Source organism: Perca fluviatilis, chromosome 12 (assembly GCF_010015445.1).
Source record: "Perca fluviatilis chromosome 12, GENO_Pfluv_1.0, whole genome shotgun sequence".
Taxonomy (NCBI): Eukaryota; Metazoa; Chordata; class Actinopteri; order Perciformes; family Percidae; genus Perca; species Perca fluviatilis.
This window is the reverse complement of record NC_053123.1, coordinates 38,922,252-38,934,751: the sequence shown is the minus strand read 5'-3', so window position 1 is coordinate 38,934,751 and position 12,500 is coordinate 38,922,252. Positions and strand designations below refer to the sequence as shown.

The 12,500-nt window shown below is 44.3% G+C and overlaps 1 protein-coding gene across 1 annotated transcript in view; it reads left to right on the top strand.

Moving 5' to 3' along the window:
• The window catches only part of LOC120569501 (titin-like), a 276,128-nt gene that overhangs the window by 140,931 nt on the left and 122,697 nt on the right, over window positions 1–12,500 (top strand). The window contains 12 exon segments of the mRNA XM_039817355.1: window positions 1,622–1,924; window positions 3,297–3,484; window positions 4,215–4,329; window positions 5,433–5,720; window positions 5,885–6,036; window positions 6,574–6,721; window positions 7,071–7,248; window positions 7,351–7,472; window positions 8,662–8,949; window positions 10,247–10,543; window positions 10,779–10,965; window positions 12,029–12,144. Coding sequence (XP_039673289.1) covers window positions 1,622–1,924; window positions 3,297–3,484; window positions 4,215–4,329; window positions 5,433–5,720; window positions 5,885–6,036; window positions 6,574–6,721; window positions 7,071–7,248; window positions 7,351–7,472; window positions 8,662–8,949; window positions 10,247–10,543; window positions 10,779–10,965; window positions 12,029–12,144 — 2,382 coding nt within the window.

Here is a 12,500-nt window from a genome sequence, read left to right as displayed (position 1 = left end):
GTGGCTGTAATTCTGCACCAAGGCTGAATTTCAGGAAAGAGACTTCAGATACAGTATTAGGGGACCACTAAGGTCTATATAAAAGAGACTTCAGATACAGTATTAGGGGACCACTAAGGTCTATATAAAGAGACTTCAGATACAGTATTAGGGGACCACTAAGGTCTATATAAAGAGACTTCAGATACAGTATTAGGGGACCACTAAGGTCTATATAAAAGAGACTTCAGATACAGTATTAGGGGACCACTAAGGTCTATATAAAAAGAGACTTCAGATACAGTATTAGGGGACCACTAAGGGTCTATATAAAGAGACTTCAGATACAGTATTAGGGGACCACTAAGGTCTATATAAAGAGACTTCAGATACAGTATTAGGGGACCACTAAGGTCTATATAAAGAGACTTCAGATACAGTATTAGGGGACCACTAAGGTCTATATAAAAGAGACTTCAGATACAGTATTAGGGGACCACTAAGGTCTATATAAAGAGACTTCAGATACAGTATTAGGGGACCACTAAGGTCTATATAAAGAGACCTCAGATACAGTATTAGGGGACCACTAAGGTCTATATAAAGAGACTTCAGATACAGTATTAGGGGACCACTAAGGTCTATATAAAAGAGACTTCAGATACAGTATTAGGGGACCACTAAGGTCCATATAAAAGAGACTTCAGATACAGTATTAGGGGGACCACTAAGGTCTATTTAAAAGAGACTTCAGATACAGTATTAGGTGACCACTAAGGTCTATATAAAAGAGACTTCAGATACAGTATTAGGGGACCACTAAGGTCTATATAAAAGAGACTTCAGATACAGTATTAGGGGACCACTAAGGTCTATATAAAAGAGACTTCAGATACAGTATTAGGGGACCACTAAGGTCTATATAAAGAGACTTCAGATACAGTATTAGGGGACCACTAAGGTCTATATAAAGAGACTTCAGATACAGTATTAGGGGACCACTAAGGTCTATATAAAAGAGACTTCAGATACAGTATTAGGGGACCACTAAGGCTATATAAAAGAGACTTCAGATACAGTATTAGGGGACCACTAAGGCCTATATAAAAAAGACTTCAGATACAGTATTAGGGGACCACTAAGGCCTAAATAAAAAGAGACTTCAGATACAGTATTAGGGGACCACTAAGGTCTATATAAAAGAGACTTCAGATACAGTATTAGGGGACCACTAAGGCCTATATAAAAGAGACTTCAGATACAGTATTAGGGGACCACTAAGGCCTATATAAAAGAGACTTCAGATACAGTATTAGGGGACCACTAAGGTCTATATAAAAGAGACTTCAGATACAGTATTAGGGGACCACTAAGGCCTATATAAAAGCACCCAAAATGCAGCATGTCATAGGACCTTTAAGATTTCTACACACAAAACACATGTAGTTTATAAAATTTGCTGTTTTATTCTAAATGAAACTACCCAACAATTTAACGGCCTACAAGTCCAGCTGATCCTAATCCGTTCATCCAGAAAATGATCGGTAGTTGCTGCCGGAGAAATCTGCGAGGCGAGAAAGCCCGAGGACTCCGGTTAAGAAGCTCACTCACTAACATTCCTGTGTTTGTTTTCTGCCGCCAGACGTTCCCGACGCTCCGGAGAATGTGGCGGTCGGCGTGGTGAACCGGTTCGGCGCCACCGTGAGCTGGGAGCCTCCGAAGCACGACGGGGGCTCGGAGATCACCGCCTACGTGATCGAGCTGCGCGACAGAACGGCGGTGAAATGGGAGGCGGCCATGGTCTGCGGCGCCAGGGACCGCACGGCCACGCTGAGTGACGTGGTGGAGAACAAGGAGTACATCTTCAGAGTCCGAGCCGAGAACAAGGCCGGCATCGGACGGCCCAGCGCCGCCACCAAGCCCGTCAAGATCATGGATCCCATCGGTGAGTGGACATTTATTACATACACGGATAAAAAACACTAAGTTAGGACAAATATAAATGTATATATTGGGCCCTATCTTGCAAATGCATGGTCTTACAGGGCGGTGTGTTCAGGTGCATTCTGGGCGTGCTGGTCTTACAGGGAGGTGTGTTCAGGTGCATTCTGGGCGTGCTGGTCTTACAGGGCGGTGTGTTCAGGTGCATTCTGGGCGTGCTGGTCTTACAGGGAGGTGTGTTCAGGTGCATTCTGGGCGTGCTGGTCTTACAGGGAGGTGTGTTCAGGTGCATTTTGGGCATGCTGGTCTTACAGGGAGGTGTGTTCAGGTGCATTCTGGGAGTATTGTTATCTTGAGGCAGCGGGAAGTGTTTGCACCATTGACCAACAAAAACCTGGTCTAAAGTCAATAACGCAGCATTTCATTGTTATTTTAACAGAGCATTAATAAAATGCTCCTAGGCTCGTGCACAGCGTGTGCACACTATGCTTGTTACACACACAGGGACACACAGCAGCACACACACACACAGGGACACACAGCAGCACACACACACACAGGGACACACAGCAGCACACACACACACACACACACACACACATGCAGAAGATTACAAATAAAAATATTAGGGTGCAAATCCTCCATAACAGCAATGCTCCAAGGTCCAAACGCGCCTGGCTTTTAAAGGGAATGGGAGCTGATCTCTGATTGGTTGATGAATGGGAGATGATCTCTGATTGGTTGATTACATGTTACGCCCAAAACACACCTCTGATTAATGAAGACACTAAGAACAACCCTTTAGAACCAGGCACCCGGCACACGGACCCTTTTATCAGCCGTCAAACTAGCAGAAGTGGATTTGGACACGCCCTAAACACACCTGCACCAGGCGCTTCACACCGTGACCTTAGATCAGGGGTCACCAACCTTGTTGAAACTGAGAGCTACTTCCTGGGTATTGAGTCATATGAAGGGCTACCAGTTTGATACACTCTTCTGAAATAACAAATGTGCTCAGTTTGCCTTTAGTTATATGATTATTAATGATTAATGTTAGTTATATATGATTATTAATAGTTATATATGATTATTAATAGTTATATATGATTATTAATGATTAATGATACTCATCTATGTGAAGACACTGATCATGTTAATGATTTCTCACAATAATTATCAACAATGACTTAACAAGGTGGGAAGCAGATAATATCAATATTCAATTTAAATTTTTAGAACAGGCCTGAGGGCTCCTCATGTGTACCTTGGGGGCTACCTGCCTTAGATCGTCAAAATAGGGCCCTGTGTCTGCAAAAGGAACAAAAGCCCTGAGACAATCTCATTTCTTTGTCCCTTGTGTGTTGCGTCTGTAGAGCGGCCGAGCCCGCCTCTGAACCTGAACTTCAGCGACCAGATCAACACGGCGGTGACGCTGACCTGGGAGACGCCCGCCAGCAACGGCGGCAGCATGATCACCGGCTACATCATCCAGAAATGTGACGACGGCACCGACAAGTGGCTCCGCTGCAACGCCAGGCTGTGTCCCGATCTTTCCTACCGGGTACGAACTCACTGCCGGGACTAGGCAAACATCTACACAGAGATACAGCTACACATAATCGTCACATGACACTGTCATCACTATGACATGACACTGTCATGAATGTGTCATAAAAGTTATAAACAAGTCATAAACGTTTATGACTTCTGTCATTAAGTGTCATTCGGTTTTTGTTATTGACAATTTGACATTGTTTTGGATTGTCTTGATTATGACAAGTTGACATTAATCAAAGTGACATTACCAGAAGTTGTCTTGGTCATGTCAAGTTGACATTAAAGTTCTTTGGAGTGTCCTTAGTAAGACATCTCGACATTAAACAGGATGACATTATGTCAAGTTGTCATTACAAAGACATCCCAAACAAATTTAATGTCAACTTGTCATGACCAAGACAACTTCTGGTAATGTCACTTTGATTAATGTCAAGTTGTCATAATCAAGACAACCCAAAACAATGTCAACTTGTCATGACAAAAACAGAATGACACTTAATGACAGAAGTCATAAACGTTAATGACTTGTTTATAACGTTTATGACACGTTCATGACAGTGTCATGTCACGATTATGTCGATACCTTCAAGTACAGTGTTACCAACATTTACACAGAGAAAATACATTTTCTATCGCAGTTTCGTCTCTTCGACAGAGTTTTTCTTTTATATTTCATGAAGTTGTATTTTGCATCATCATCTTTTTGATCTTTAATCCTTTGTTATTGTCTCCAGGTGTCCGGTCTGAAGCCCGGTCAGAAGTACCTCTACAGAGTCTGTGCCGAGAACGCCGCCGGCGTCTCCGATCCAACGGAGCAACTCGGCCCTCTGCTCGCAGACGACCCTCACGGTACGAGACGAACCGTAGAATCAACAGTCGAAACGACAACAAGACTCTTAAATTTAACTACTTTAGGGCTGTCAAGCGATTAAAATATAAAATCATGATTAATCACACGATTGTCCAAAGTTAAGTCCCGATTAATCGCAAATTAATTTCACATTTTTGTCTGTTTTTAAAGGGAGATTGTTCAAGTTTTTAATGCTTTTAACATCAACATAGACGCAGACAAATACGCTTGCTTTATGTAAATGTTTATTATTACTGTCCAGCTGTCTCTGTTGCAAACTCTCCGGGGTTAAAAGGAATTTGTGTTAAAGGTCCCATGGCATGACAATTTCAAAAGATTTTAACATTAATATGAGTTCCCCCAGCCTGCCTATGGTCCCCCAGTGGCTAGAAATGGTGATAGGTGTAAACCGAGCCCTGGGTATCCTGCTCTGTCTTTGAGAAAATGAAAGCTCAGATGGGCCAATCAGGATCTTCTCCTTATGAGGTCATAAGGAGCAAGGTTACCTCCCCTTTCTCTGCTTTGTCCACCCAGAGAATTTGGCCCACCCATGAGAGAGAGAGAGACATCATGGCTTTCAAACGAGCAAAGTGGCAGTTGGTCAAGACCACACCCCCACCCTCCACCTTGCCCCCCCTCTCTCCTCCTCAATAGCTACAGACACAGAAATGGCACATCCTAAGGAAAGCTCATTGTGGGACTGGCTCTAGTGGCTGTAATTCTGCACCAAGGCTGAATTTCGGGAAAGAGACTTCAGATACAGTATTAGGGGACCACTAAGGTCTATATAAAAGAGACTTCAGATACAGTATTAGGGGACCACTAAGGTCTATATAAAAGAGACTTCAGATACAGTATTAGGGGACCACTAAGGCCTATATAAAAGAGACTTCAGATACAGTATTAGGGGACCACTTAGGTCTATATAAAAGAGACTTCAGATACAGTATTAGGGGACCACTAAGGTCTATATAAAAGCATCCAAAGAGCACCATGTCATGGGACCTTTAACCTGTTAATATCTGTACCTATATACATACCTATATACATCTGTACTCTCCTGTCAGTGACTCAAACTAAACATCTGTCTCTCTCTTGTCAGTGGGTCCGACCTTTGACCTGAGCGGCTTCAGGAACGGTCTGGAAGTAATCGTCCCGCAGCCTCTCATCATCAGAGTCCCGATCACCGGGTACCCGACACCCGTCGCCAAGTGGAGCTTCGGAGAAAAGGCGCTGAGCACCGCCGATGAGCGCGTCTCCATGGTGACCAAGCCCACGTACACAGAGCTGACAGTGGCGCCGAGCGTGCGCCCGGACAAAGGCACCTACACTCTGCAGCTGGAGAACGACGTGTCGTCCATCTCTGGAGACATCGAAGTCAACGTCATCGGTAACAAGAAGTTCTCTGGGTTTTAGAAAAGCATTTCATAATAATTTGAAAAAGACTTTTGTCAACCAAACAAACATTTGCAGGTTTTTTCGGTCATGCTCTACTTTTCGTTTTTGCTTGTGCAAAGATGTTTTTAATGTGTTGTTTCTTTTATTTTTCCCCAGCATGCCCCAGTGCTCCCAAAGACTTTAAGGTGGCCGAGGTGACCCGACACCACGTCCACCTGATGTGGGAGGCGCCAGAGCACGACGGAGGAAGTCCAGTCACACACTTCCAGATCGAGAAGAGAGAAGTGTCCCGCAAGACCTGGGCCAAGGTACAGTACAGTGTTCACTGTGTGGCCGAGTCTTTTACAACCTTTAGGGCATACTCACACTTGATCCAGTTGCCTTGAACTGTGCCCAAGCACTACTGTCCCCCCGCTGGCCTACACTCACACTGCAATAGAACAATCAGGGCCAGAGCACGCTTACTACATTACATCGCAAGACTCGCCGCCTACAATTCCTGTTAATCGGTAAGGTAAGAACCAGACCCGGGCGCGTTTAGCGATCACACAGATGCATACCGTGCCCGAGTCCAACCGAACCGTGCCCTGACCAACCTCTTTCAAGCAGGCCCAGGCACAAATAAGCATGCCCCGGCATCGATAGGCGTACAGTGCCTGGGCACGGCACGGAGCAATCACACTACTCAAACGAACCGGACTTTGGGGTCAAACATTCTCCGCCACAGTTTAACTGGGCCAAGTGTGAGTACGGAAAGAGTTCAAAGTGAACTCCAGCGTGACTGCACACAATGTCAAACTGCCAACCCCAGCTTTATTCATCACCATGTTGATGTTTTTGTCCAGGTGGCTACCGGCGTCCTGGACCTGGAGCACACTGTCACAGACGTGCTTGAAGGAAAGGAGTATCTGTTCAGCGTCACTGCCTGCAACAAGTGCGGACCCGGAGAGCCGGCATACATCGATGAGCCCGTCAACGTCTCCTCTCCCGCCAGTGAGTATTTATTCAGCCAAGTTAACTTTACACGGCTACGTTTTGGTTTAAGAAGAAATATCTTCTGCTCTGGCGTCTCCCCCTCTCATTCCCCCTGCTCTGGCGTTTCCCCCTCTCATTCCCCCTGCTCTGGTGTTTTCCCCCTCTCATTCCCCCTGCTCTGGTGTTTTCCCCCTCTCATTCCCCCTTCTCTGGTGTTCCCCCCTCTCATTCCCCCTGCTCTGGTGTTTCCCCATCTCATTCCCCCTGCTATGGCGTTTCCACCTCTCATTCCCCCTGCTCTGGCGTGTCCGAGCCCCTAAACCGGAGACATTTGGAAACACTTCTGATTCGTTTTTTTTTTCCCTAGCTGTACCTGATCCTCCCGAGAACCTGAAGTGGCGTGATAAGAGCGGCAAGACCATCTTCCTGTTCTGGGAGCCCCCGAAGTACGACGGCGGTGCCCCGATCAAAGGCTACGTGGTGGATAAGTGTCAGCGCGGCACCGACAAGTGGGAGCCCTGCGGAGACCCCATCCCTGAGCTGAAGTAAGATTAAACCGTCCGTCAAACTGTCCTTTGAACATTTGTGACTTGTGTCCTGTTGTATATTTTGGGTCTCGTATAAAACTCCATGTTTTGTGCCGACAGGTTCCAGGTGAAGGGCCTGGTCGAGGGCCAGTGGTACGCCTACAGAATCAGAGCTTTCAACAAGCTTGGAGCCAGCCGACCGTGCAGAGCCACCGATGAGATCCAGGCCGTTGACGCCAGAGGTAAACATCCCCAAATATCCTGTATGTTCCCTGTAACACTTGTCTCTAAACTCCCCACAGAGGCTCCAGAGATCCTGTTTGTTTCCCTCTGACTCTTGTCTCTAAACCATACACTGTATATTAATGGTCAGAGCGTGTGTGACGTCACCCATTGGTTTGTGGAGATCTGCTATACGTCGTTGAGTTTGCCGTTACAGGCGCAGCCATCCTGGTTGAGGATGTGATGATTTTAGATGAGAGGGAGGAGTGAGGGTGGAGCTACTTACACTCTACGTTACGTTTCACTGGCAATCACATCATAGCCACGCCCTAAAACACCCCCTACTTTATCGCCAATTTTAAAATCAACGATACATCAAGTGAGAAGTGGGTCACTTTCTCATAGACTTCTACAGAAACCGACCTTCTTTTGCAACCGCATGTGTCGCCCCCTGCTGGAATTCAGATATAATGCAGGTTTAAGGAGTCTCCCCCTGCAGGAATTCAGATATAATGCAGGTTTAAGGAGTCTCCCGCTGCTGGAATTCAGATATAATGCAGGTTTAAGGAGTCTCCCCCTGCAGGAATTCAGATATAATACAGGTTTAAGGAGTCTCCCCCTGCAGGAATTCAGATATAATACAGGTTTAAGGAGTCTCCCCTGCGGGAATTCAGATATAATACAGGTTTAAGGAGTCTCCCCCTGCAGGAATTCAGATATAATGCAGGTTTAAGGAGTCTCCCCCTGCTGCAATTCAGATATAATACAGGTTTAAGGAGTCTCCCCCTGCAGGAATTCAGATATAATGCAGGTTTAAGGAGTCTCCCCCTGCAGGAATTCAGATATAATGCAGGTTTAAGGAGTCTCCCCCTGCTGGAATTCAGATATAATGCAGGTTTAAGGAGTCTCCCCCTGCAGGAATTCAGATATAATGCAGGTTTAAGGAGTCTCCCCCTGCAGGAATTCAGATATAATACAGGTTTAAGGAGTCTCCCCCTGCAGGAATTCAGATATAATGCAGGTTTAAGGAGTCTCCCCCTGCTGCAATTCAGATATAATGCAGGTTTAAGGCACTTCCGCATTTGCAGCACTTTGCCGAACCGGATGCGTTGTCCATTAATTTTATACAGTCTATGCTTTAAACCCTCCACAGAGGCTCCAGGGATCCTGTTTGTTTCCCTCTGACTCTTGTCTCTAAACCCTCCACAGAGGCTCCAGAGATCCAGCTGGATGTGAAGCTGCTGGCCGGTCTGACGGCCCGGGCTGGCACAAAGATCGAGCTTCCAGCCGACGTCAAAGGGAAGCCCGACCCCCGCGTAAAGTGGACCAAGGCTGACCATGTGCTACGGGCCGACGACCGCGTCACCATCGACACTCAGCCGGGACACTCCAAGCTGTCCATCGACAAGACGACCAGAGGCGACACGGCCACCTACATCATCGAGGCGGTTAACGCCTGTGGACGCGCCACCGCCACTATCGACGTCAACATTCTCGGTACAGTCGTGTTCATTATCTAATCTATAAAAGCTAAACTGTAGCCCAAACTGTAGTTAGCTGTTACACTTAGCCACAACATCCAAACCAGTACCCAACACAATGAACTTCTTCACTTACCAGAGCAGCACAGTTGTTTTTTAGATTTTATTTGTTTTGTTGTCACTTCAATAGCTAAAAGTAGAAATAATAAAAGTAGAAATAGTTAGCTAACCGTAGAATTAGCTAAAAGTAGAAATAGTTAGCTAACCATAGAAAAAGCTAAAAGTTGAAATAGTTAGCTAAAAGTAGAAATAGCTAGAAGTTGAAATAGTTAGCTAACTGTAGAAATAGCTAAAAGTAGAAATAGTTAGCTAACCATAGAAAAAGCTAAAAGTTGAAATAGTTAGCTAAAAGTAGAAATAGCTAGAAGTTGAAATAGTTAGCTAACTGTAGAAATAGCTAAAAGTAGAAATAGTTGGCTAAAAGTAGAAATAATTTGCTAAAAGTTTAAATATTTAGCTAACCGTAAAAAAGCTAAAAGTTTAAATAGTTAGCTAACTGTGGAAAAAGCTAAAAGTTGAAATAGTTAGCTAACCGTGGAAAAAGCTAAAAGTTGAAATAGTTAGCTAACCGTAGAAATAGCTAAATGTGGAAATAGTTAATAGTAGAAATAGTTAGCTAACCGTTGAAATAGCTAAAAGTTTAAATAGTTAGCTTAAATTAATGGCTCAAAGTAACGTTCATGGAGAAATTGGTCGAAACATTCAGCTCCACTTCAAGTAGTAGGAGCCTAAAAGGTTTGTAGTAATGTGATTTCTGACCAAACCGACCTAAATATTGACAGGTGAGACAATTAACAAAATCCACTTTTAGGCTATATGATGAATTGTGTTATACATTTGGAACATACAATGTGGGTTGATGAAGGGGTACATGATTCATCTGACAGGGCTTTGGGCTTTTGGTTTAAGCAGTCAAGGGAAGCCCAAAGCCCACAAGACCCAAACAGAATCTGCAGACTTCAGCGCTGCTCCAGTATGAACATTTGCAGAATTTAGCAGACAGTTTTTCAGCTAGCTAGAAGTGGAGCTGTGTTATTTTAATTCTTTTTTAAATTAGTTTAAAATCTGCTGGAAATTCTGCGTCCACAGACTCCGTGTGGCCCAGGGTTATAAAAATCTAATTCAATGTTTTCAGCATATTTTACATCCTGCCTCTTTAGAAATGAGAGTCAAAGTGTTTTTTTCCTGACACGTAACCAGCCTGAACGAATATGAAATGAGTGATTTTTCACGTTGCATCCTGTCCTCTTCAGATAAACCCGGCCCTCCGGCCGCTTTCGACATCTCTGAGATCACCAACGAGTCGTGCTTCATGGCGTGGAACCCTCCGAGGGACGACGGCGGCTCGCCCATCACCAACTACATCGTGGAGAGCCGGCTGCTGGACAAAGAGGAGTGGGTGAAGCTGTCGGCCACCGTCAAACACACCACGTTCAAAGCTTGCAAGCTCGTCGCTCTGAAGGAGTACGTGTTCAGGATCAGCGCTGAGAACCAGTACGGCATCGGCGAGCCCGCAGAACACGTGCCCATCATCGCCAAGTATTCCTTTGGTACGTTGGTTTCCACCACGGTCTCACTTTCTATCAACTACGGTTCCTTCAAATACTTAATGTACAAATATTTCTCAACACTCTAGAAGTTAGTTTAACTCTGAACATGTTTTAGTTTTTGAGATATGTTGAATGAACTCTCTAGGTGTTACTGTTTTTAGTAGGGGTTGAAGACTGTATGTACGGGTATGAAACATAAATATCCCATAATAGATGACTCTTCTGTCTGTGCCAGATCCTCCCGGCGCTCCGACCAGAGTCACGCCCTCCGACATCGCCAAGGACGCCGTAACTCTGACGTGGTTCGAGCCGGACGAGGACGGCGGCAGTCCCATCACCGGGTACTGGATTGAGAAGTTCGACCGGGAAGCTGACAAGTGGATCAGATGCAATAAACTGCCCATCAAAGATACAACATTCAGGTACAAAACCACAAACTGCCCATCAAAAACACAACATTTAGGTACAAAACTACAAAGTGCCCATCAAAGATACAACATTCAGGTACAAAATCACAAACTGCCCATCAAAGATACAACATTTAGGTACAAAACCACAAACTGCCCATTAAAGACACCACGATTAGGTACAAAATCAATGAAAAAAAAAGTTTTCCATGGAAGATAAACGTATAAGATAGACTTGGAAGATACTTACTTTAGGGCTGTCAACCGATTAAAACATTTTAATAGGGTAAACACTTATGGGGCGACCTCTAGCTCACCCAATAAAAGCGTAGGCGATGTATGTGTCCTTTGCAGCGGCCCAGGTTTGAATCCGACCTGCGGCTCTTTTCTGCGTGTCATCCCCTCTCTTTCTCTCCCCTTCCCTGTCTATCCACTGTCACTGTAGATTAAAGGGAAAACCCCAAAAAATTATCTTAAAAAAAACAACATTTTACTAAACCCAAATTATGCCAACCATCCTGTAGCAGACTGTGAAAAGTGAAAGTTTGAGTGCAGTTTCTCAGTGAACCCATGAATAAGAAGATAGCAGTTGAAGATGTATAAATTTGTGTCACATTTATCGGTTTGTTTGAATTGGAAAACGTCGCAGAAAACGTAGAATTTTTGGGAAATTATGAATGTTTTGAATGAGTAAAGTAATAGCTGGTCATTCGTAATCGAGCTGAATATTTAGATGTTTGAATGAAGTTTTTACGTGGAAAAATGTGGAAGAAGTTAAGGTTTGAAGAAAGGGCCACACTCTGAAAGTTAAGACTAGAATATTTTGCAAAGACTAAAGTGTGACACCATCTCACATCTAAAGACAATCATGTCACATCTAACATTAAAGAATATCATAATATGTAAGATCCCCAGTCTTTATATAAGCTTTTAATGCTCTCATCAACTTGGAAGCAACGTTCTTGTCGAGAGGCATTAAAAGGAATTAGCGTTAACGAGTTCACTATCATGTTCATTTTGACAGCCCTATTTTATGTGAATGAAATGTGTTGAAAGTTTTTTTCCTGTGCGTTTCCAGGGTGAAGGGACTCACCACCAAGATGAAGTACAGCTTCCGTGTTCTGGCGGAGAATCTGGCCGGACCTGGTAAACCCAGCGTGGAGACGGATCCCGTCCTCATCAAAGATCCCATCGGTACGTCACACACCCATCAGACATTACTTTAGTTCAGTCGGAAACCTAAAGATTACACTTTAATTACTTAAAGCTCCATTGACTAATGTTTTCAGTTGAATTTTAGCAACAAAAAAAATGGTCTTTCACAAATATGTGCTCATTCATGTGTAATTACTTCCACCAACTAATCAAAGTATTCTCGTAAGCGTAGAATCTCACATTCAGAATAATTCAGAATACATACGGGTGACTCGCTCGAATGACGGCCGCCATGTTGGGCCTCCATCTTTAAAATACAATAGCCAAAGAGGGACATACCTCCATCTTTCGTGTATTACACTCAGTGGCAGTGTGATGAATGCCAGCAGGGAGAT